This window comes from Myiozetetes cayanensis, unplaced genomic scaffold, assembly GCF_022539395.1.
Source record: "Myiozetetes cayanensis isolate MyiCay16 unplaced genomic scaffold, myiCay2020 scf43, whole genome shotgun sequence".
Lineage (NCBI taxonomy): Eukaryota > Metazoa > Chordata > Aves > Passeriformes > Tyrannidae > Myiozetetes > Myiozetetes cayanensis.
In genome coordinates, this window is record NW_026087665.1 from 482,242 (window position 1) to 507,988 (window position 25,747).

General features: G+C 38.6%; 1 protein-coding gene across 15 annotated transcripts in view; it reads left to right on the forward strand.

The window, feature by feature from the left end:
* The window catches only part of ATP2B2 (ATPase plasma membrane Ca2+ transporting 2), a 406,430-nt gene that overhangs the window by 352,876 nt on the left and 27,807 nt on the right, over positions 1–25,747 (forward strand). For all 15 annotated transcript variants that reach the window (XR_007630698.1, XM_050330693.1, XM_050330687.1 and 12 more), the window contains 7 exons: positions 306–547; positions 1,084–1,318; positions 6,652–6,831; positions 7,837–7,924; positions 15,011–15,117; positions 15,837–16,028; positions 23,770–23,983. Coding sequence is in view for 14 of the 15 variants with exons in the window: in XM_050330693.1 (XP_050186650.1) it covers positions 306–547; positions 1,084–1,318; positions 6,652–6,831; positions 7,837–7,924; positions 15,011–15,117; positions 15,837–16,028; positions 23,770–23,983 (1,258 nt within the window). In the remaining variant the exon portion in view is untranslated. The remainder of the gene's footprint in view (positions 1–305; positions 548–1,083; positions 1,319–6,651; positions 6,832–7,836; positions 7,925–15,010; positions 15,118–15,836; positions 16,029–23,769; positions 23,984–25,747) is intronic.

The window sequence follows — 25,747 nt, forward strand, 5'->3', positions numbered from 1 at the left end:
GGTTTTGAGCCTAAAGAAAGTCACTTCATTTTTAATGATGTATTGCCTGACCATCACAAGCTATTGAGCTGCCAGTGGCTAATTTAAAAGAAAAGAAATGCAGGAGACCAACGAAACATTTCTCATTGTGAGCAGAGATCCTTCAATCCTGTTGGAGCTCTGTGGATTTTTTTTTTCCCTGCTTTTAAAAACTGGAAGATGTGTGGCTGCACAGTTTCAGATCTTAAACTGTACACTGTAGCTTCATTAATAGTCTGCTGCTTGTTATTCGAGAAATCAATGTCTAATTCTTTTCTTCTCTTCAGCCTCCAGAAAAAGAGGGTGGGCTGCCTCGCCAGGTGGGCAATAAGACAGAGTGTGGCCTCTTGGGATTTGTCCTGGATCTGAAGCAGGATTATGAGCCTGTTCGGAGCCTCATCCCTGAGGAGAAGCTCTATAAAGTTTACACCTTCAACTCTGTAAGGAAGTCGATGAGCACAGTTATTAAAATGCCAGATGGCAGTTTCCGAATGTACAGCAAAGGAGCCTCTGAAATTGTCCTCAAGAAGTAAGTTCAGTGGATTAACTGCCTTGTTTTTCCAAAATGCAAAACATTCTGACACTAGTAAGTGGGAATTTTCAAATTTGGAATTTACTGCTTACACCAGAAATATGACACACTTTAGTAGTGTAAGGTGTTAATGCTCTTTTCCAATTTTTTTTTCTTTTTAAAGTGCTCACTCTTGCAAAATTGACCTGTTTGTATTATGGCTGCTAAAAAATTGGGTCTAATTCAGTAGTTTACAAATGGATATTTTACACTTAACTCCTTTGGGAAATAAATATTTTTCCATGTCAGTATAAGTTTTAAGCCCATTAATTACGTGGGTTTTGAGGAAATAACGGACGAAGGGCTCTTGGTGTCTCTGTGATAAGTTACAAACAAATTCTCTCTGATATTTCAGTAGTGAATCTTCCAGAAATTTCCATTAGAGACTTAAAACTTGCCTTCAGGTTAATGTTAACTGAAATGAGCTGATACAGGAAAATACTTCTCAGTACTCATTCAAACACCCCATCATTCTTTCTTCTCAAATAAAACAGATGTTCCAGGATCCTCAATGCAGCTGGGGAGCCTCGTATCTTCAGACCCCGGGACAGGGACGAAATGGTGAAGAAAGTCATTGAACCCATGGCCTGTGATGGACTGAGAACCATCTGTGTGGCTTTCCGAGACTTTTCCAGCAGCCCAGAGCCCGACTGGGACAATGAGAACGACATCTTATCCGACCTGACTTGCATTTGTGTTGTTGGCATTGAAGACCCAGTAAGGCCGGAGGTATAGCAAATCCTTAGTTTGTAAAGCATTTCTCAGAGGGCTGAACACCAGCTGGATTTCAGGTTTCTTACAGGTTTTATCTTATCTTATTATAAATTAGTTCTGTCAAAGAAGATGTAAGGGAGCTTTAGAAATAGGCTTTGCTTGATAGAAGGCCAAATAATTAACCTGATAAAAATCAAGTATCAATCAACAGATATTTAAATGAAGAAATGCGGGGCTTTTTGAACTACAGGATTGAGATGGCTTAACCTTCTGTCAGGGAGCAGTACACAGGAGGACAGCAGAAGTTTTAATATGCTCCCATATATTAAAGAATTTTCCTTGTAGTAATTCAGTGCTGTGCAACTCTGCAAGCTGAGAAGATGTGTAGTGATTATAATTGCCATGACTATAATGACAACATGCTCATTTTCTCCAAAAATTTGATTTTTGTGGTTTACTGTAACAGTTGCCACTTTATTAATGGTCTTAAAATTGTACCTGGTGACTGCTCAGAAAAGCTTGCTTTTAATATATTTGGACAAGGAAAGGCTGCCGTGGAAAGGCTGAAGGCTTCATGGGTACTGCACTTAAATGGCTTCTAGAAATATGACTAAAATTTCAGCTCAAGTGAGAAAATCAGTATTAGGTGTTCACACTGAAAGCATGTGCCTGCAACTACACTTGTAAATTATATTAATACCAAGGGTAGAATAGGAGGTAGAAACTGTTCTGACCTATATATATATATATATGGTGCTTGATAATTAATGGTGGCAGTGGAGAATTAATTCAATTTTAGAGTTTAGAAGCAGTGACAGAAGGTAAGTCCCAGAGCTGAAGTGCTGAGTGTACAATCCAGGTGTTTCCACTCTCTTTGCTCTGCTCCTGCTGTTACTTCAGTACATGATTAGTGGCTGTGGTTTGCTTGGGAGTGAGGTCATTGAAAGATGACTCAGATTTTTTCTTGTGGGTTCTGATGCTGCACAAAAAGTCGTTTGTTGCCCATCTTTGTCTTTTTTGATTCTTCTGTCTCATTTGACATTTTTGCTGGATCTTTTTTAACCATGTCTAAATTTTTGTGTTTGGTTCACTTTGATTGTGTTTTAATTTTTTTACTAAAACATGAAAAGTGTAGATATTTCTGACTTATTTCCCTGACTTCTTTATAAAGTAGTTATAAGAACTGTAACTTTGGAAACCAACACAATACAGCTACAGGTACCAACCCAACTGTTCTTTACCTGACAATGGACCTTGCTGTTTTGGTTTTTTGTTTTTTTTTTTCAATATCTAGGTTATAATATAAAATAAACCTAGTTTAGGTGAAAACTGTATGATAAACTCCTTATCTCCACTAACACCAGATAAACAGCACTCACTTTATCTGTCATCAGATGGTCTTTTGCTGCTAATCCATCCGTCCCTGTGCCTGACATTGCAAGTCTTGAAAAATGTGGGAAAACATCCTTAAGAAGTTGGGTCTGCAATGTTCCTTTAATGCTTTAGCTCATAAATACATATATAACTCAGAAAGATTTTGTCAGTGACCACTGGAACTGTCAATGAGTCTTCTATCCCTCCAAAATCAGTTCATGATCCATGTTAGAAAACAGCTTTAAGTGTGGTGACGTGTGGTGTGGCAGACTGAGGGATTGTGTAGCAGTGGGATTTGCAGTTATTATTGAAAATAGCTGCAAACTATCCTTTCATGTGATTATTATGAGTGTGTTTTGTAAGAGAACTGCTCTCTTCTTGCAGGGACTCATTTCTTTGGAGCTTGAGGTAAAAGTGAATAACGCCGCTAAAAATAAGAGGTCAAATCTGACTGCTATGTAAAGAATCAAAGGAGGTGAAGGCAGGAAAACATCTTATTTCTAAAGAAATATTTGAATAATGTATTGAATTTCTTGTAGTTTAACACCAAAATATGCAGCAAGACTTCTTACTTCATTGCAAGACACACAATCAAATATTTAGAATTTCAGAATTTTACCAAATGTTGGTAAAACCCATCTGGGTTTTGGGACTTTGTGTTTTGTTTTGTTTTTCTTTTTCCCACCTTGTCCCTTTTGACTGTTTCAAAGGGATAACAGCATCATGGGAACATCTAACACAATGTTTAAATTGCATCTAAAACAGTGTTTAAATTATTACTACTATTACCACTCTACACGTTAGTAAATGCAGTAGCTGTACCATAGGAAGAAGAAATGAACCAAAAAACCCTGGAGCCAGAATACAACTATAACATTCAGAAAACCTGCCTAGATATGGAATATATATGAAATCTCCATTGTTGATGCAAATAGGAAGATGTGGAGCAGTTATAAGGAATATCAATATTTTGCCAGAATTAAGCCCAAATCATTAATGGAGTCACCACTGGAGTGTATGAATTTTCAAGGTGCTTTCTGTATGGCAAAAAAACCCCACACAAACCCTTAAAAATTAGAAATACAGCTGGATTTATCAAGCACTACTTGCCTGATATTTATATACTCTGTATGTGTCTGTTTTTTTATTTTTCTTTGATAAACACACGAGAAGAGAACAAATAAAATGATGTCTAGTTCCTGCAGAGATCCTCTGTTGATTCTGACAGCCTTTCTGGCTTGATTTTAATGAGTCTGAACTGCCTTACGCTGATTTGCCAATGAACACCCACAGTCTGTTATTTCTGGGAGATGAATGTAAATCGCTTCCAAATTCTGACGTTTATTTGTCACCTGATTCAGGAAGATATTCCTGCACTGGATACTTCATGCCTGCATGCATGCATTGGAAGTTTTTCTTTGCAGAGAGAAAATAAACCAAGATATTGTACAGTGTGTACTTAAACTCTGCAAAACTGATGGAAAATATCTGCTTCCACTGCCCACTCAGTCTGCCAACACTCTTTCTCCCTTACAGCAATAAAAAAAAATATGAACAATATTTTAACTGTAATTACTGTACACAGTATTAAATCAGATACCACCCACCAGCTGTCCAGAAAATGACAGAAGAGGAAGATAGAATGATTTCTCTAGTTATATGCGAGTTTGAGATAGATTTGAAACTGGTTTGTCCTCCCATGACCTTATTTAATAGGACTGGCACTTTGTGGGAATAGACCATTTTTTTTTTTCTGTTTGCACTGTAATTTATTTTTCTCCTTCATGGTTCATACACTGTTCTGGTTTTCCAGATAGTCATCTAAATCTGTCATGTCCTGTGCACGAGGGTCACCACAGTTAAAGTGGATACTAAGGGCATTTCAAATTGACAAATGGGATATAGTCAGGATTATTAATGTGGCAACTGGGTAGATCAGGAGTCATTTGCTTAAGTAATAGATTTAATCTGATTGTACATTCCTGTCTAGAAATCTATTTCATAATATTAAAAGGCTTGAGGTCCAAATAATGCTTCCAGGGTACAACTTGCGGGAAGAATATTCTCGGTGAGAGATGAGGGAACTGGAAGATAAAAAACTCTGTCCCTGAATTCTTCCCTTTGCTTCTGTAACTTGTATTGACAGAGTCATTCTGCAAACAGCACCTTCTGGGGACACATCCTGAGAGTGGGGTGATTTTCCTTGTAATCATGGGAAAAGTACTGTTATGCTCCTCAGTTAGGTGTTGGTTTAGTGAGGCATTTTGGAAAAAAAAAGCTTCATAACTGCCTGTAAAAAAAAATATGCAGAGGCATGGTGTGAAATTATTCACTGATTAGAATAACCATTATCTCTGGTGTGGTTGGAGGGTGAACAATTTCAGTCTGAGATATTCAGCTTTTGTGGCCCCAGGAAATCCTTAGGAGCGCAGGATTTGCCACTCTGGCCCAGAGCGAGGGTTGTCACTTAAATGCAGTTCCCTGCCCTCAGCAGTGTCACTTCCTTGTGGCCATGGAGAAAATCAAAATATCTAGAAATGCACAAAATTAGCAGTGTAAGGTTGTAGATGGTGTCTCCTTGTCTTAACATTTTTTTACACTAATAGATTAGATTAATCCACTCTAATTGGCATTGAGTTCTGCAATATGCTTAATATCTGTGATGGAGGGTATGATCAGCAAGGTGCACTGAACTGGCAGCAGAATATAGATAGGTTTTCATATAGTAGCCAGTAATGTCCATTTTATTACCCTTTCTAAAATAGTTCTTATAAAATATTTATTTATACACAAAACACACACACACATATATATATATATATTCATCTGTCCTTTACTGTATTCTGTACTAAGGCAGTTCATTTTCCCATAGCTCTGTGAAGGGCTTCAGTCATCATGGTGAGCCCTTAGACTCTTCTAAGGTAAAAATGAAATTTAGAGAAGTGGTGATGTGTTGAACATGCTAATTTAGGCTGTTCTTGATGTGTTAAACACATTTCCTATTCTTCCCTGTCAAATAATATTGCTATTTTTGTCTTGAAGAAATCATTCTTTCATAATAATGTGAGAATATCCTGAGATAGAATTAGTTGGTTAGTGATATTAGTTTATAAATGATTGTGAATTATGATATAGTTTAAGGGAATGGATTTTTTTCCCCCATCTGAAATTGAGCTATAGACATGGAGCCTTTCTATAGGCTTCCTATACCCAAATACCTTTATTAAAAGAGTTTTATTTAAGTACTAGGACTTAATCTCCCAGTTCTTGTACATTTTAATTATAAAAATCTTTCTTTTTTGAAAAAATATAAGCTGTATATGATGCCGAGTCACTATACAGCTTCTATATTAATCTCACAGACCCTGTTACACACTGAATACTCTCTCACTGTGCAACAGGAAAAGTTAACCTCATGTAGAAAGGAGCAGAACTAAAGTCATGTTTTGTTTTTGAGGTTTTGAAATACATTAGATATGGATGTGATTTTAAACTCTGATGTTTAGAAATTTCACCTGTTGATAAGCATAAATTAGTGTGATAGTGCTAAATTACAATAACTGTAAAAAATAACCTTATTGAAAGAAAACTTGGCTCAGAAATCAAATAATTGTCTGTATAAAATATGTGTGTTTTCCATTCATATTTCCATGTGTGCTTGGCTCAGCGTGCTGTACTTTACTGCTGAAGGTCAATAAAGCTGCAGGGCACTCATTTGTATTCCAGTCAGGAGAAACTTTAGGAAACTGATCTAAAAGATGGGGGTTTTTTTGCTGCTTCGTACAAGGCTTGCCTTGCCCATGGTGTAACCTCCATTCCCTGGGAGTCAAGTGACAATAATGAGCCATAACACGTCTGATCTCTCTTTTTTGCCTCATGAATTTCCTCACCTCAAAATATTCCAGTTGGGAACACCTGGATGGCACTTCCTCTCTTATCCAGGTGTTTTCTTTCCTGCTCTCTTGCTGTGGTAGGTCCCAGAAGCCATAAGGAAGTGCCAGCGAGCTGGAATTACGGTCCGCATGGTCACTGGGGACAACATCAACACAGCCCGTGCCATCGCCATAAAGTGTGGGATCATCCACCCGGGAGAAGACTTCCTCTGCCTCGAAGGGAAAGAGTTCAACAGAAGGATCCGAAATGAGAAGGGAGAGGTAATTCAGAGTCTGAACCCATGAGTGTGTTATTAAAAACCAGTGAGAGCACCGCAATATTCCACCCGCACTGGCGCGTGCCTTGGATCGGTGAAGGCTGCTTGGAAAGGTTGCTGCTTCTTTCTACCCCCAGCCTTTTACAATTCAAAGCAGCAGTGAAATTTCAGCCTTTACTTTTCCTGATGCAGTGCCAGTATCAGTTCAGTGCTGGTCTAATTCTGCAGTTTTTAGACCCAGAACTCTGGTCTACAAGAAATCAAAACTAAGCACATTAAAGCAGGTTCGTAGTAAGGAGGAGAAGGGGCTCCACAGCAGTTTTGCTCCTAAAAATACAGTCCGCTCTGAAAATCAGCTCCTCACATTTCTTTAATTTATTTCACTTTATCTAAGGTACTCACATTAATGATTTGCATAGAAATCTGTTCTTCTGAGGATTTTAAACTCCTCACAAATGATGGAGCTCACGCACAGGATATCGGAAGTCAGCTCTAAAAAAGTAACATCTGTGCTGCCTCTTTGAGTCCATCATTAATGAGTGGACACAGTCATTTACTCCTTGAATTGATGGAGGGAATCCTGGGATAGTATATACGGCAGATTTGTCCTTGTTCCTTTGCTGTACAGAGAATATTTTGCCATCATTGATGCCAAATGAAGGATTAAAATGAAGAGTAAAGCAACAAACTTGTAAGCATATTTGATCAACTTTGAGAAGTTCCCCCGTCCTATATCTGCAGTCATGTGGAATTATTCATAAAGATGTTAAGAAAGTCTAATTAGATACTGTGGCAAAATTTACCTGTGTTAGTCAACAGCTGAACTCTGGTAGTAACAAACTGCCTTTTTTGACCTCGATGACTGTTGTAATTTCCCTGTGCTTTTGGAGAAAAGTTGCAGGTTTGGGTACTGAATTGTCAGATACATGGACACAAATACGTTATGCATTTTGCTAATCACAGGTTAATTGTTTTGGGGATTTTTTTTTGTGTGTTCCCCTCCCTCCAGATTGAGCAGGAGCGGATTGACAAAATCTGGCCAAAGCTCCGGGTTCTTGCTCGCTCGTCCCCCACGGACAAACACACTTTGGTGAAAGGTGGGTGCAAACTGCCTTGGTGGCCTGGAAATTAATGCCACAGTTATTGCAGCACATCATCTGCCCTGTAAAAGCTTTTACTGTCACAAAGATATCTGAGTTGTTACCTTTGATTGCACATCTCTCCATAATGCAAGGAAGTTTTCTCAGTAACCGGGTCACTGCTGTTTGTGCTGGACCTCAGCCTTGAGATGGAAAATAATAGGGAACTCTTTTGGCAGGAGTAGGAGAAATACCAATAAGATGTTTGGCAAGTAGATACAGGCAATCTCATATTTGCCTTGTGACTTTGAATTGGACTTGGAATGAGGCTCTAGATGGGAAGGGAAAATGTGTGTTTGCTGGTCAGAAAGCAAATATTGTTGAGAAACAGGGTGTTACTCATATAATTAAGAGGGGACCTAGATTTTATAGTCTTTGCCTATAACTTTAAGTTGAGAACAAGAACAATCTTAGGGAGAATCAAGTCTCTCAAGTGCATCTGTTCTCCCACAATTATTTTTAAATATTCCAAGCTAAAGAAACTTTTCCTGTTACCACAGCAGATTTTGAGATGGTGTAGCTGGGAGCTGCCCCCATTAGCATCACATGAATGGAGATTGGGATTTTAAGCCAATCCCCTGTTCCTATAAGCTCATTAATTGTATAATTTGCATTGGCTTCCTTTGGATTTCTGGCTGTATTTTTAGAGTCTGTCCTGTAAAAATTGCACCATACAAATTACACTCTCTCACTGTGCTGTCTGCAGATGGAATGCTTCTGTAAAAGAGGGATTGGTTGACAGTCTTCTTTATAAAGCCTTTTTCATAACTGTAACTCGCAATTTTTGATGACTTGACATCTTATTATGTTGACTTCGAAGATCACACTTAAAAGCTGATGAAATCAGTTTCTTATCAGGAAAAACGTCATTTTTGCCATGCTGAGGTGGGGGATTGACACAGATGGAAGAACCATTGGCAGATGGTTGTTTTCTGGCTTCCTGATGAAGAAAGAGATGGATTATTTTGCTAAGGCCCTGAAAAGTCTGGAGAGCCCCTTTTAGCAAATCTTGGAGGAGCTAAAGTTCAGGCTAAGATCCAGCTGATCTGTTACACATTTTCAGTTGGTTGACTACTTAAACAGGGATTCACATTTCGATAGGGAATCCTCTGGGTGTACAAGGTTTGCCTGGTATGACTCCATACATGACTGATTACAAAGGCTTTTGAGCATTATGGAATTTTAAAAAATGCCTGAATGTCTTTAGAGCAAAAGCTCCACTGTGAATTTGAAGACTGGATCAGCTGGGTCCTTTTGGGATTGAAACCCAATGTGTGTGAAGAGCTCTGGAAACACTGAAGTTCTCCTGAACAATCCATATCTTGTAAACCCTGGCATTGATGCTGGATAGGGCAGGTGGAGACAAACAGTTTAATCTCTATCTCCTCCTTTTCCATGCATATTTTATGTTGTCCACAATTTATTAGTATAGTAGTAAAACTGTGTCACTTATAAATGATATAAGTATTTGGGGGAGGTGTGCTGGAAAATATTTCACTGATAGATGTTGAGGATTGAAAATGTTTGCAGAGTACGCCAATATAAAAACAGAACAAAGTCAGCTTCCCTTCACTTGTGTATATAAAATGCTGACTTGGACCTCTTAAAGAACAGAACTTGCACAGCCTAATAGTTTATTTGTTTCAGAATCACAACAGTTTGTGTTTCATTAAGTGGATCAAATAAGTCCCTTGGGAGTAGTCATCTGAATCGTTCAGGATTTTCCCTTAAGAGGAAAATGAAACCTTTGCCAGGGAAATTGAAATCAATAGACGGCTGAAGGGAAAAAAAAGGCAAGAAATTGTTGATGTTTTATAGCATATGGACTTTGACAATCCCAAAGATATTTACTACTGAATGCCATGTGCCACGGATACAATTAATGTTTTAAAGATGTGGCAAGGTCAAGTGATAGAGCAATTAAGTATCTAATAAAGTTCAAGAACAAATCTGTGGAAATCATGATGGAATTTTTTTGGCTGATAATACTCCAAGGGCCATTAAAAGTTACAAGGAACTATTTAAATGTTCACTAGTTTTGGGCCTCTTGTTAAAATGTTATGTTTTTCTCAGACACTTGAGGGATCAAGAGGATTTTCTCTCCTTTGATGTATTCTATCTGCTCTGGGCTGAAAACACACATCAGAAAATAAACTTTTTCCATATTTAATTTTTAATGACACACAGCTGCTGGAGGGAATATTTTTTTTTTCTCCTTAACATAACACAATCCCACCCAGCAAAAGAATCATTTTTATGTTTCATTTTTTGTTTTTACTACTGCTAAGGGACTAGAGAAAGGCATTGGTTCAGCATTTCAGGCTGGGCACACGGTTGCTTTCAAATATTTATGGCTTTGAAGTAGAGGTAGATTGGAAAAAACCCACTCAAAGTGGTTTATATTCACAAGCTGTTTAAGTGAAATAAAAATCTTAGATATCTCAGTCCAACTGAAACACAATATGGATTTTAAGGCACCTGTTGGTGTTATTTCTTATGTTTTACCTGATTTCAAAATATAACAAGTAAAAACACCTATCATTTATACTGATGTGTCCTTATAATGCTATTGCTAAAATAATTCCAAATTGTCATTTTTTAAAAACAAACTGTGGGAAAAAACTCTTTAGTGCTGATGGGAAATATCATCAGAAAATATAGAAGATATAGAAGATAGAGAAGATAAAAGAAATATTCACTTTACCAATTATATATATTTTCCAATATATTCAAATTAGACTGGAATTATTTTTGTGATATTAAAACATAATTTTAAAATTGTTTCATATTTATAAAAATATTAATATTTATAAAAATATTTCATATTTGTATAAATACTAAAATCAGGTCTTCTCATGTAAGGTTGGTTTGTTAACAAGCAGAAAGGGAACTTTAAAGAAGAAAAGATTTGTAATAATTACCCTTAATTACTAAAATATTTCAAATATCACTGCATGGGCTGGTATTATATTTGCAACCTCATTAATGTCCGCATGCCATGAGACTGGGTAGAATAACAAAAATACAGAAAAGTGTATTAGTTGAAATTCTAAAATTAAATATCAGCATGTTGCAAATTGCAAGTGGGTTTGATTCTCACGGGGGAGAAAATTTCAAAGGTTATTTTTCTTCAAATTCCCGTGAAGAAATATTCCGAAAGTTCACCTGTTCCGCAGTGTAAAAACTTCAACCTGAAGCAAAGGACATAAAAATAGTTTAAAGGAAGCAGGAGTTCTACTGTATTTGAGTGTGGAGGTTTGTGCTCTGTCAATACAGCCAGGGCCCTGCAGGTTGTGTGAAGTGTTGGGGTGGGAGGCACTGGTGCCTTCAAGGTTCCCCTTTAGGGTTTCAGTGATAAAACATGAAGCACGTGATTGCTGCATGGTTAGCAGAGAAACCCTGGTGTTTTAGCTGTGTTCTGCTCTGCATTCTGCTATCCTGAGCTTTGGGGGGGACTGTTCAGTTAACATTTCCAGTGCTGTCTGTGCTGTCAAATATAACACTTCCCATTAACCTTTAAAGCTCTATCCGTGCACCCACTTAAGCCCGCAACTAAAATGAATTTGAGTCTCCTCTTTCAGACAGACTTTCTAAATTCCTCCTAAATTAACAAGGAGGTTTGGCAGTATTAAAAACTAATCTGGAGAGAACACGAACATGAAAATATATTACTGCGTCTGGCTGCGTTCAGCTTGTCAAAGAAATACAAATCTGTGTGAGCGTCCGGGAGGATCAGCTCTGCTAACACCTGAACTGATGTGCACCTTTGAAATGCTCAGCTACAGCTGAGTTTTTCCTGCCTGCCTGTTTTGAGTTAATCAGTTGAGACAGAAAGAAATATCTAAACCAGGATTTTTACTTTTTTTTTGTTCTCCCAGAGCCAAGGTTTTCTTACTGATGCAACTCTAAGGGTGACAACGCAAGCGAGGATTGTTTAAATAGAGCAGCATTTGTTCTGCAATAAAGGGAGTACCTGAGGCTACATTTGATGGTTTTGATCTGAGTCACGGGTATAAATAGCTCCTTGTTAAAGAAATGGAAGAGGCATTGTTGGTTAATATTCTTTAAATTATTATCCTGAGTGCATTTTATTGAATGCTTTCTTAACGTTAGATGGAGGGAGGTAGGAGATCCAGGATAAATTCCAGTTGTGTATGCAGTGCTGGCACTTTTTATAGCAAGCTTATGCATATAGTGCTCTTCTTGACAGCTCAACTAAATATGATCTTTCCCCTCCTCCAGAACAAGCTGCTTGCTCTGAAAAATGTATGCCTTATGCAAGTTCCATGCCTCCTTCCCAAATTCCTGCCACATCAGCGAAATCCCTGTGTGAAACACACTGTAATGTTATGCTCCAGGTGTGTTCCTGTGGCTGTAGAATAAAATTCTTTCTGACAGAAGAAAGTCATGGCCAAACAGCTTAAGATGAGGGAATTAAAACAGCCAAGGCTTTTTTGGCAGGAAGCTTTGCTGAGAGTTTAAGAATTCCCCTGATGCGTGTTGCAAACCTGTTTTGTTTTTTTAAAATACTGTATGTAAACATCCAGCTGGAGTAAAACAGTTTATTGTGAAGAAATTTCTTTAATGTTAGATATGAGTAATTAATACCAAAGCTTCTTTTTAACTACTTAGAATAAGTGGAAAGACCAGGGAATTTTAAAACAATGGCCATTCTCTTTCCTGACCGTCTGTTAGGTCATGTCCTCAGTTCCATTTTTCACTGAGCAGTTGATCTCCACAGCTCAGAACTCCAGAGGGAGGGCCCTTACTGGGCATCCCTCTTCTCTTTGGTCTCCTTACACTGTTTGTAAATATTATGTAGTTGTAAATATTATATATTACTCAATGCTGAAGAAAATCCTTGAGGTGAAACCTTATCACAGCCATGAACAGAATGGTGTGAAAAACCACAAAAAGTAAATGTGTTTGGAAGGAGGTGAGTGCTGGAAAGAAGACAAACATTCAGCAATGTGAGGAAGGGGAAGGAGGAACAGATTAAAAAGAGCAGGCAGAAGCCAAGGAGCATAAATACAGTTGTGATAAATCCTCTGAATCCCAAATAATCGCTACTGCTCCATTTTAGAAATTTGCCTGACATACAAATGACAGTTTTGCAAAGACCTTCTCTCTTCCCATGGATAGCACTGGGACCCATCCCTGCAGTATTGTGCCATGCATTGCCATATTTCTGATGGCACTGCACTGCAGCTCTGGGGCTCAGATGCTGATGGTAACTGAGAACATTTTATCTCTACTTTTCTATGGCTGCTGGTTATGAAGTTCTGTGATCTGGGTTTATCCCAACTGCATAGTTTGCTTTTAGAGGTGAAAATTACTACTAAACCTTGAGAATGACTACTAAACCCTGTAAATTGCTTAGGAGCATCCAGCAATTGGCTGATGCAGGGCAATGGTAGTATAGTCATCAACATTAGTCACTATTTATAGCCATTTATATCTATTAGGAGATTATTAGAACCTCTTCAGCTTGATTTGGGTTGTGCTCCCATTTGGAACCCGGTTGGCAGAGGATGTCATCTTCCTGTTTTGGAGCAGTTAATACCTTAATGTGTCAGAGATTTAACAATTTTTTTGTTCATAAACTTAAACTGTTAATTTAACATCAAAGAATGTGTAAATAATAAGAAGGGAAGACCAAGACAATGTTTTTAATAGTAATGAGAGACAATGTCCCTGTTTATTTAGTAATACCAAAGGCAAATCACCCCAACAAAGTGCAAGCTGTAATTGTAAGATCTTATCAGAATAATGAGCCGTTTATCTGAGATCATACTCCCAATGGAAAGGGAATAGGTTTTTTTTTTTTTCTGATTTTCCTAAGTCTGAAAAATACAGGGCACTAACTGCTTCCACACTGCACTGCAATCTTCTGGTGCCTGATAAGCCTGAACCTTGCCAAGAGGCAGCTATTGCACTGTAATCTGCAATTTCCTATTTCTGGTTAGTTATCTGATATGTGAGTGAGTGTTTTTTTCACAGTAGAGTGAAAGCTTTTCACACTGGGTAGGTTTTTGATAATTGTTTTTAGAGGTTATGACTTCGTGCAAAATGTTTTAGCAAAAGGAATTTTGTCATTTCTTGCCCTAAGTTATTAAAATGGAGAGGTGTTCTTGTATCCTACACGACAGTCCTGTGTTCTGGACTCATATTCAAATGGACTCTGATATGGAAATAAAAACACGAGTGGTGAATGATCCACATCCTATTAAAAAACTGGGCTGCTTCTGTAGCCATAGAAAAATTCTTCATTGCTTTCCTTACTTTCCCTATCTGCATAAGTGGAAAATACTTCCCTGCAGGCTGGTTGTGTGAAAATTGATTCACCAAATGGGAAGTGCTTTCTTTTCTCCAACGATCTCAAATTGAAAGTAGAAATTATTTTATTATGTCTATTTATTAAAACGTTTGGCTCCAGAATTTAAAGAATTATTTTATACCTTCTTAATCGTTGCTTGGCAGAATTGAGCATGGCTGTTGAAATGCTCGTCTGGCTGCAGCTAAATAAAATTCAACAGTGATGTTTCTTATCTTTGGGTTAAACTGACTGCCAGAAGGCCTCCTAGTAAAGCTGGTATTACAATTTGGGCACAGTTTGGGAGAGCCTTAAGCAACCATAAGTCTTAAAATTGTAAGTCTTTGGCTAATCCTTTCCATATATCAGAGTGCTGGGCTGAGATGGGTTTACTGTGACATATAATTTTAAATAGCAAAAACCTCCCAAAAGGACATAATGAGCTGATCTCATTCCCTTTGAAGTCAGTGCAAGTTTTGTTGATGTGTTGATGATGCAGGATCAGAACTTTCCATGTAATTTCTAATAGTGATGTCTAGTAGCGTGAGATAGTGATGACAGTGCTTTCATCATTATTTTCCTTCAAAATCAACTCTGTTAATCTCTGTAAGACTTGCGTGGTATTGTGAGCTCTATATTATCCAGTCCCTGCTTTTTTTTTTTGAGGGATGTTTTATCTTGCTCGTTACTTTCCACCTGTCTGTGTACACACTCCTGTCCGTGTTTTGCAGGTATCATTGACAGCACACAGGTGGAGCAGAGGCAGGTTGTAGCTGTGACCGGGGATGGGACCAACGATGGACCAGCACTTAAAAAAGCTGATGTTGGCTTTGCAATGGTATAATCTCCAGCATATTTATTGATTCTTTTGTGTGTCATTATAAATGTGTTGACAGAGGTTTTTCATTCATTAAAAGTTAGGTTGCTTAGATGTTACTTGTCAGTGAAGCAATATACTGAAGGGAGCGAGTCATGTTACATCACAATCCTTTAATTTACTGTGTCAGATTCACTGCTGTTGCATATTTTGATAAGTTTTCCATACTTTGCCTAAGGTAATTCTTGGCTATGTGCAGAATCCTGTGTCCATACAGAAAAATGAAGTGTTTTCTTCCCAATACTGTTTAGCTTTGGTAAAATCCATCACTAAACATAAAGATGTCTTCCAAGTATACTCTGACTGTATATATTAAGATACATCATTCTAATTTTTGTTACCAGTTCTGATGATGTGTATTTATAAAATCATCAATGATAAAAATAACTCAGAAGATCAGAAGTCATTAAGCTGATAACTTAAAACACTCAGAACTATCATCACATGAATTCCACTGTCAATTCCCTTTTCTGCATCCTTATTCACTTCAAAAATAGGCCAAATTAGCTACATTACAGCAAATACAAAATGCAGAATATACTCAGCAGCCACTGTTACTATGCTGGGAAACCTTTGCACAACTGGGGACTTGGAAGGAGCGTGAAGGTTGGAGTTCTACCCACCCCTATATTTTCTAATAGGTCATTTCATTCCCAATCGATTTTTTTTTTTTCCCCCAGGGTATTGCTGGGACAGATGTTGCAAAGGAGGCCTCTGACATCATCCTGACAGATGACAACTTCAGCAGCATTGTGAAGGCTGTGATGTGGGGCCGCAACGTCTACGACAGCATCTCCAAGTTCCTGCAGTTCCAGCTCACCGTGAACATCGTGGCCGTCATCGTGGCCTTCACCGGGGCCTGCATCACCCAGGTGAGGCAACCCAGGGCCAGACCCCACCACACTGCATTGTCTGAGGGGATGGTGGCTCACACTTGATCCTTTGCAAACAGCAAATACCCTTTCTGAAGCTCTAAGCATTTTAAATGTATTTGGGATTGAGCTGCTGAGTGTTGAACAGCTGTTGATGTAAGGAAGTGTACTAATCCATTTTCTCCCCAAAAAACTTGCTGTTTCTTTAGGAAAACTTGCTGTTTCTTTAGCTTTCTTTAGGAGCTGTTAATCTTTGTGCTGCCTCCATATACCTCCCTGCTTTTAATTGCATATTATTGTCATCCCTGAACCTGATGATAGGACAGGGTCAGGCATTGGGAGAAGGAGGAGGTTGTGTGAATTTGCCTTTGCCTCTCAGAATGTTCCACTGTTAAATATGTGCTTTTGATGCATTATGGAATGGGATTATTATTTTCAAGAGAGCAGTACTCCCACATGGGAGTAATCCCAGCAGGGGATCTTTTGGACTGATAAAAATTATTTTGTTGCTTTCAGGCAATTCTTTTTAATTCCAGATGCAAAAGACAAACCAATTAAATGATACATAGTGTTGGACTTTGACATCTCTTTCTTCCTCTCCATCAGTCCCTCAGTGCAATCCAGGTTCACATGGCACACCTTTGAGTCTTTTACAAAAAGCATACCTGAAAGCAAACCACATTTTCTTACCTTCACATTATTGCTTCCTGATTAATAAAATGCAATTTTCTTTGCCCTAAGGAGTAAAAAGGGTGAGTTAAGTAGAGTATAAGAGTTTTGTCTTTCAATAGAAAATAGGAAAATGTGGGTTTTAATGCTGTCACTGCCTAAAATAATATATATTTCAGATGCTGCAGGCAGGTGTTGTTACAAAATGCCTCCCTGGATCGAGACACAGCAGGGGAAAGCTGATGCTTCCCCCCATGGTGCATCACACAGATGCCATACCTATTCCACAGGTAGATTTCACCTCCTGCACACCTGAGCAAACCAATGAATAAATCATCAGCTCTGCTTGGGGTAAACTGACACTGTGATCATGGAATTGATACCTGCAACCAGAAACCCAGGAACCTTCACCGTGAGGTGAAACTTCTCCTACGCCCTGACTGACATTTCGAGGCCGTGGTGGTGCCTTGTCACAACTGAGCCTGTGCTGAGGGACGAAATCAGTGATGGTGAAGCAAAGTTGAATGAGTTTCCCTTTTCCCTTGGGAAATATTTTCAGGCATATTGAGAAAATGTTTAGCTGTGAAGTGATTGTTGCTGATAACAGAAGGAAAAGGACTAAATCTCTGGGAGATTTTTATGAGTGGTACAAAACCATACAGGAAAAAAAGGGCTTGGGTGGTACGAGCAGCATCACTGGAACTGAGGCAAGTGCTTCTTTTAAAACCCTGTTTTATAGACAGCTTTTATTCAGATGCTGCCTAATAACATTTATTTAAGGTGAAATGTGTTGTGTAATGTCCAACATCTTCAGTTGCTTTGTGAAAGGACAAAGGGAAATACATGCTATTCACTAGCTAAGGAATTTCTTTTTTATTCCCAGAGAGGTTAAACATTACTGAATCAGTGCAAGGACTATTTTATATCAAGTCTAGGTGCATGTGAAGTGTGTAATCAGTGCAAGCATATTCCCCTTTTTAATTTCATCCTTTGAATCATTCCATTGGCTTCTAGAAGGGTTTGGATCAGCCCCAGTGTATTTATGTTGCCCCAGTGGTCTGTAAGTCCATCACTGAGCCTGCCAAGTCTGTTGCCCCTGTTTTACGGGTTCTAATGGACACTCCCAGAATTCCTGTATTTCTTTGCAAGCAGATTCTTAAGCAATTCCTTAACTTGGCAGTAAAGATGCAGATGCAGAGGAGAGGTCTGACAGGAGCTGAAAATGAAATGGTGGCAAAAGAGCAGCAGTTGTTTCCTCCACCGTTGTTTCCACTCCACAGCCTGACTGTGGATAATCTCGAGCAGCTCTCGGTTCTGTCTCATTCAAGAAGGATTTTGCCTCACCAATGAACATTATTGTGTTAGGCTTTGACTCCAGCCAGCGAGAGGACATTCTGTTTGGCTCATAAGCTTTACTAAAAATTGCACTTGAGAACACACTGTACCCTCTGGTTGCTGTGAAAAAATAGCTCCAGCACAAAATGCATGACTGTACTGAAAAATCTTGCATACAACACACACACAGATCTAAATCTGCAAAACTGGGCACAGGTCTTCACTTGCTATTTTGACTGAAACCTTTCAGTCCTTATCAGACAAACGAAGCTAAAATCTGTAGTTTCCAAAAGACAGCACAGCTTCCTGGGACCTTCATTATGAATATAGAGAAAGTCCACGTTGGACTGAGTTTTACTTTGCTTTTAGGTAGTCAGTTTGGCTTTCTTTGACACACAGAACATGGTTTTAGTCCACCACTAACATTCAGATTAATGAATATTACACAGGTTATCTTTTTGGGGGTATTTCATCAAGTCTAGAATGACAAAAATCCTACCTAAGTAGGATTTGTTCTGTGCTTCCTGATAGCACCTCTCAGAAAATCTGTTCTGCAGTTCAGAACCAGCACACTGGGATACTTGTAGGATGAAACTTTCTTTACACTTACTCTTTTTGGTTCCTACTATTTGTGCTTAAAGGAAGTACAAAGATAATGAAATCTTTGCTTGGACTAATTGATTTTTTTTTTTTTTTTTACAGTTGGCTTGTGTTTTGCAACTCAATAGGCTTAATTTTATTCAGTCTTGATCCTGCAGTTGCACTGGTGTACACGTAAATCTGAGTATGTGGTCATCTCCCTGCAGGACTCCCAGTGAAACCACAGCAACCCTGCATTAATGAAGGGTCTAACTGTGTGAATTCCTGGTATGAGTGAAACCATACCAAGGGGCACCCAAAGAAAGCATTGCCCATGCAGGAGATGATTTGTTTGGTCCAGAGCACCTTAGGAGGGCCATGGAGAGGCTTAAGAAAAACATTAGGCAGAACCTGTGACCTTTAGTGGTCATTTTAAGAATCTACTATTTCTTTTCCAGATAGATTAATCAAGTGAGGCTCCTTGCCAATTTAGTTTAATTAGGTTAATTTTAAATAACTGTTATTTTATTATTTATCTACTTCATGCCTGCTTCAATAAGATGCTGCTGTTAGAGAGCACCTACAATATCTGCTCTCTCTGTTTTGTCCTGCTCTGCTGTTTCAATAGATATTTAACCACATGTGCAGGGTGTGAGTGACCCTGTGTGCTGCTCCAGTGTTATGTAAAGATTATAAAGGAGTAGCAGAGGGCCCTCAAATAAGTTATTATGCAGACTAAAAGGGACCAGTGCAAATGGTCATTTGCTATTCTCTATCATGGGTCCCAGCACGAAGTCATGTTAAGGTGACAGAAATCATATTCTAAACAGCATAAGAATTACAGATGCAGTGTCACTTGCTGACAGGCTTAGCAGAGCTGCTGCAAAAACTACCCCTCACAGGGATCTAACTTACACTGGGCCCTGTTTCATCTTTACAGCAGCTCAATCTATAAACCACAAGTTCTGAATTTTCAGCTGATAATGAACTTTTGTGTTGTGGGTCTGTGATTACGTAAAGCGTTTAGAGATCTGGGTCATGCAAGAAAACAGAGCTTAAAGCCTCTGCTGAAAAGCTGAATCAGGAACACTCAGTCTGTGGCTGCATTGGTGCTCTTAATTTTGTGTTCAGTGCATGCATAACACCAGCGATGAGATCACAGCTCTGGTCCCATGTCAGTGCAGTTTGGGTGGCACAGTGCAGCTGAGCCAGATTCATTCACCTTATCTTTTAATTCGTCTGATTCATTTACCTTTCTCTCTGTGTTGCCATGTGCATACTTTTAAAGGGATCAGGGTTGTCTTGACCAGTTTGTGCATAATTGTCCTTTCTGTTCAGCAACTGCTGCCCCAGGTTAAACCAATCGTTCATTTTTCCAGTGGATTTCTGAGAGAACAAATCTTGGATTCTGACTTCACCCTCTGAATAACAGCTTTGCAGAGCCCTTGATTGGTTCGGTGAATGTGGTTCTTTGGAGCTCTGCCTACGATTGTTGTGAGTTTTGCGCTTCCAGTGAGTCATTGCTCCACATCTCTGGGTGTCATATAGAGTTCTATACGTGGCTTTAAAAAGCCACAAGGCTCATCCTGCTTCCTGTGTCCCCCCCCACAGCACCAAGGAAATATTAGGTCATTATGTTTGGAGCTGCTAAAAGTAATCTGGGCATGAACAAAATAAAGATTTTAAAATGCAGTTCAGTCAAATGGAAACGGGTTTTTTTTACTGGAACTACAGAGCAAATGGGTTTATCTCCGTGCCAGATCCTGTCTGTGTCTCCAACTGCTGAGGCAATGTAACTATTCAAAAAGGTTGCACTGAATAAAGGGAAGACAAAGACTGTGTTTTAACATTTTACATTCAAATTATTGTTCTTGTACTTTGAGAAAGACTTAATGTTTTAGCAGGCACTAGGAACTGAAAACAGTGACTCTATAGGACATTATGTTTGGGAAATTAAATGTTAATTAAAAAGCACTGTAATATTGAACTACTGCATGAATCACTGATTGTTTTTACAGATCTTGTTCCAAAAAATGAGGATGATCTATACTTACATGTATAAGGCAGTAATTTACATGGTTATAATGTTTTACTGCAGAACTGTATTTGGCAAATCCTAAAATAATAGCACGGACAAATTTGAAAAAGCTGTAATATAAAATCAAAGTCTGTACTGTTTAGATTTGTTTTGGCAAGGCTTGGAGGCGTGGAAACAGAATTAAGGATGCCACTTCCATACAATTAGTAGACACTGTGATGCAGCAGCAGAAGTGAGGGCTAACATTTCTTTGCATTAATATATAGAGAGTTAACCTACCAGAAATGCTCATTTTTATGAATCTGTGCATGTGTTCCGTAACAAGTGGGAGTGAAAAGGTAAGGGTGAAAATACCTTTTATTCCCTCACAGCTTGTCATCTAAATCAAAAGCAACAAGCTCTAAAATTTGTGAGGCTCTGCATGTCACAAAAGATTTGTATTGTATTTCCAGCCTTTGGCGATTTTTACTTTTAAGTGTTTCCAAGATGAAGTGTAACATCACTTGATTTAAGGGACATTTTCCTTTTACCTCTAGGTCAATGCTAACCTATTCCAAGGTCAAGTGGAAAGGAATTTGATGAATAGGTGGTGATTTTGGGTGGTTTGCAGTTTGAACAGCTCTCATCCCCAAAGTTTGCATCCCATTTGCATAAGGGACTAAAATCTGTAATGGAAGTCTAAACTCCTTAGCTGACATGTATTTTCCTCAGTTTCCACCAACTAATCAGAAATCAGATAGAGCTGCAGTGGAAATTTCATTCCATTGCCTGCCCAGACTAATGTGTGTTTAATGTTTGGGCTTCAGCCTAGAATGAGCTCTCACACTTGACTGAACAGTGTAGCACTGCCAATAATAGATAATTATTAGGGGCACCATAGCCACCCAAAGTGATTGGCAGTGTGAAATGGTGAGAACATGTTGTTGCCAAAACTGATGACTGCCAATTACAGTTGTGTGATTTAGAGACTGAAATAATCTGCCTTTGCGTTGTGCTGGGACCATGGCAGGCTCTGATAGACACCTGAATATCTGACTATTTATTAAGCATAGCAGATAAAGTCAGTTTTATTGACACAGAAGTCAGCACATGAAGTGGAAATTGAGCTGTTGTAACATCCCAACGCAGAGAATGTTTCTCAAGAAAACTTATTAACTAGACAGGCAAAAAAATATGACAGGGAAAATTGTTCAGCAGAAAAGATGCTTTCCTTTTTCCCTATATACTATGTCACATGTAGGACCTCTGAGGTCTATCAGCAAACCTCTTTTACTGCATGTACTCTCTTATTTTGGAGCCATATGTATTAATAAAATAAATGAGGTCTCGATTTGGAATTAAGTTTGTCCTGATCACTTTTAGTTTTTTGGCACCTCTAAAGACAAAAACATTTCCTGTTTCTGCAGCTGCACACCCAGTGAATGAGCTGAACTCTCCAGATAAGCCCAGTTAATGCATAACCCATAACCAACAGGTCAAGAATCTGTTAATGCTAATCTTCCTCCTTTCCATGATGTAACCAACCTGTAAGACTTAGAAACAGTAGGTTACCTTTCTCCATCCCTTTGAATAAGCCAGAAGTGATCTTTTTTCTTTAAACAAGTGAAATGTATCAAAATTTGTGTAAATGTTCTGTTAAAAATGTGTTTCAAGAAGAAATAATATTTCATCTCAAGGGAGAGTTGAATATAAATGAGATCCACCAGAGAGTGAACCACTTACCCTTGCTCTCCCTGTGTACTTGGGATAGTGAATGTTTTTTGACCCATATTATTTGAAAGCATTTCATTAAAAGTGAATATTTAACCCTTTTAAGGAAAGGGCAGGGTTCTTAAAGTTTCTGTTGGGTTTGCTTTGCTTTGTATGCCATTCCCCTAAATTTCTGTGCTTGGCTGCTGCAGCACCATGGTAAGGTAGTGCCCCAAAAGAGCGCTCTCTCTTCCAGCTTTCACGCTGCAGATTAATTCCATTTCATCATGAAATTTGTCATACCTTATTACTTTTGAGATTCTGTTTTCCTGATAAAAGTGGTCTATTTGAAACAGGAAGCAGACTTTACTAGTGCTGCCTGTTTTCTGTCAGGTCTGAAGGCACAGGAGGCTGTTGGATACAGAAAAGAACCTCATTCATTTTTCCTCTCCTGGGTCCTTGGAGCAACTGCATCAATTTCCCCTCAGAGCTGCCCCAGTGAACTACACCTCCAAACTTTATAACAGCTGTCCAGCCTCTCCTGAGAGCTGTGTTTGCTGTATTTAGTTACTTCTGGGGTTTTTTAAACCTGACCTAGAGTCCTCTGTACTATGGCCATGGATTTTGTGTGAGGAAAGAGCTCCTTCTAGTGACTGGCGAGCTGCTTCAGGAGCTACATCCTGCATCCTCACAAATAGGAATATTTGGGTTTTTTCATTCCATATCCATAATTCCAAATATGCTATCCCGTTTCTCGTAAAATAATAGTGTCTGCAATAAAAGATTGTCTTGCTCTTGCATATTTGATTTGGTCAATAAGTTTCAGAGTATTTTTAACATCAAAATATCAGGCTTTTTTTTTAATGTTGGTATTGTTTTTTAAAGGTCTTAATTATATATATCTTGATATATCAAGATGTCTCTGTAATTCTTTCATAAATTTTTAATAATTTCCAGGTGTTTCTGAAAAAAAATTAAAGATAGGTTATAGCAGAAAAGGGAAACATTACTTTTTAAACTGTTTCAATATAATTTTTCTTTTGGCAAAGAAACTCCCACCTGCATTATCTAGTTCCCTAAATTCAGCTGAGATTTTAAGCATGAGGTAGCAGAGAGTACTGTGATAAGTATTAGGAAGTGTCACTGTTATGCTCTGTAAGAATTGTGTGATTGCAAAGGTTCCTGGTTTAAATGACTGCAGAGGAATCATTTCTCTTTGAAGATCATCGATCACAGATCAATGACCACAGCTCATTGTGCTTGCCCTGATTCTGGTCTTGCAGAGGAAATATAAGAAAGGTCACAGTAGCTCAGGCTGGGTATTTCTGTGTCCTGCCTCAGCCCCGCTGGAAGAAACGACATCCCAAATAAACAACCCGACAGCCATTATTTTCCTGGTGAAATATATCACTTCCTTAACTGTCTCCACAGGACTCTCCTCTGAAAGCTGTGCAGATGTTGTGGGTCAACCTAATCATGGACACCTTCGCCTCCCTCGCCTTGGCCACGGAACCCCCCACGGAGGCGCTGCTGCTCCGCAAGCCCTACGGCAGGAACAAGCCCCTCATATCCCGCACCATGATGAAGAACATCCTGGGCCACGCTGTCTATCAGCTCACCCTCATCTTCACCCTGCTCTTTGTCGGTAAGAAATCGTTCGACTTTAGGTAATTGTTGGGCTTAGACTTAATTGTTGCTTGGTTTGGAAGCTGTTGTGCAGCTCAACGTGTCAAAGTGTTCTTTAATGCGCATTTATTAAGGCTGTCGTAGTGATACAGCTCGTTCATGGGACTGCAAACACAACAGATGGAATGGGTTTAGTCACCTTCCACGTGTTGTTACCTCAGTGGGGTTTTTTGCCTCCTCACAAAATGTAGATTTGGCAAAAGTTTGTATCAAAACACGGCAGGGAAAATTATGTTTTGGTAGGAGTATCTAGGCCTGCTTCTACACTGAATTTTCATGTTGAGACCTGTAATCTGGAGTGGGCATGTAACAACAAATTAAAAAACCCCAAACCATAAACCAAACCACAATAAAAATCAAGCTCCATTTTCCCAAGGGCTGGAGAAGCTCTAATCAGGAGCAAAACGTTTGCCATAGTCAAGAAATAATGTTGATCTTAAGTAGTATAGAAAGCAAGTAATCAGTATTAAGTGATACAAATAACACTCTGCTTTGACATTTAATTTCTGGAGTGGATATTAAAAGGGAACAAAGAATCTAATTTATTAGATTACTGGATTCTTCTTCAGGCCTTGCTAGCAACGGATGCTTTTTATAGGTTGTATTTTGGAGAGGGGAGGGAAGGAGGAAAAATGTTCCTTGCTGCAGGGAATAGTAGGAGCTAATAATAGATTCTGTTGCTCCACAATAATAAGTGAACTTGCTCAAAGGACTGATGATTTTTTCAGTTGGGTATTGTCTTCTTGCCACTATGTCATTGCTGTTAAATTGCATGTGTTGTCTCTCAGGTTACTTTTTTTCTTAAATATACAGACTTCCAGATAAGCTGCAAAGGGAAGTTTATGATTTTTATTAGGTTTTTGAGCTCCATTTTGAAAGTCTTGCTCCACCTTATCACCATCTGGCAGCTTCTTTGGGATGCTCAGAGGAGGTGATGGTCTGTTTGCAGTGGAGTTACTTGAACCAAAATAATTGCCAGGTTTTTGAAGAGAGGTGGTCTGTAATACTGTTACACTCACAGTGTATTTTGAGAATGTCTAGCAAGCCTTAAGGAAATTATAATATTCTCTAAACTAGGTGTAGAAAGTCTTGGTAATTCATGTTGTATGAATCTTGGAATGAGAACTTCTGTGAACTTTATGGGGAGTTATAATGGCTTTTTGATGAGTTTTATGGTTTAAAATCCTTTATACTAAGCCAGATGCAAAGAAAACCAGGCTTTTCCATCCTTTTCTAATTTCCTGAGTGTCTCTGGAAAATTCATGCACACTTTGAAGGATACAGCCCAACCAATTTTCTGATAAGCCTAGGAAATAGTCTTTTCCTTTCTAAACTCCACGAGGCTCAGCTTTGCAGTGACATGATGTTCTAAGCTCAGTGCTTTGATAATTAAACCCCAATTAATGAGAATTATGTCTGTTTTGATCAAATAATGCTTCCTTTTTTTTGTAGTGGGTTTCTGTAGGGACTAGTACATCAAGTTTTTCTCTTTTTTCTTATCATGTGGCAGAAATGCCTTGTGTTTGCACATACAGTAATGTCTTGGAGACATCAGGCACATCAGAAATCCAGAAGTCACTACCTAGTCCTGTCAGGCTGTAGTATACAAAAAAAATCTTAACCTCAGCAGAAAAGGCATAATAAACTAAAAGCTTTGCTGTAACCACCTTTTGGAACAGGTTTGGAAATAAAAAACTAATTATGGATTTAACCACTGCCATTC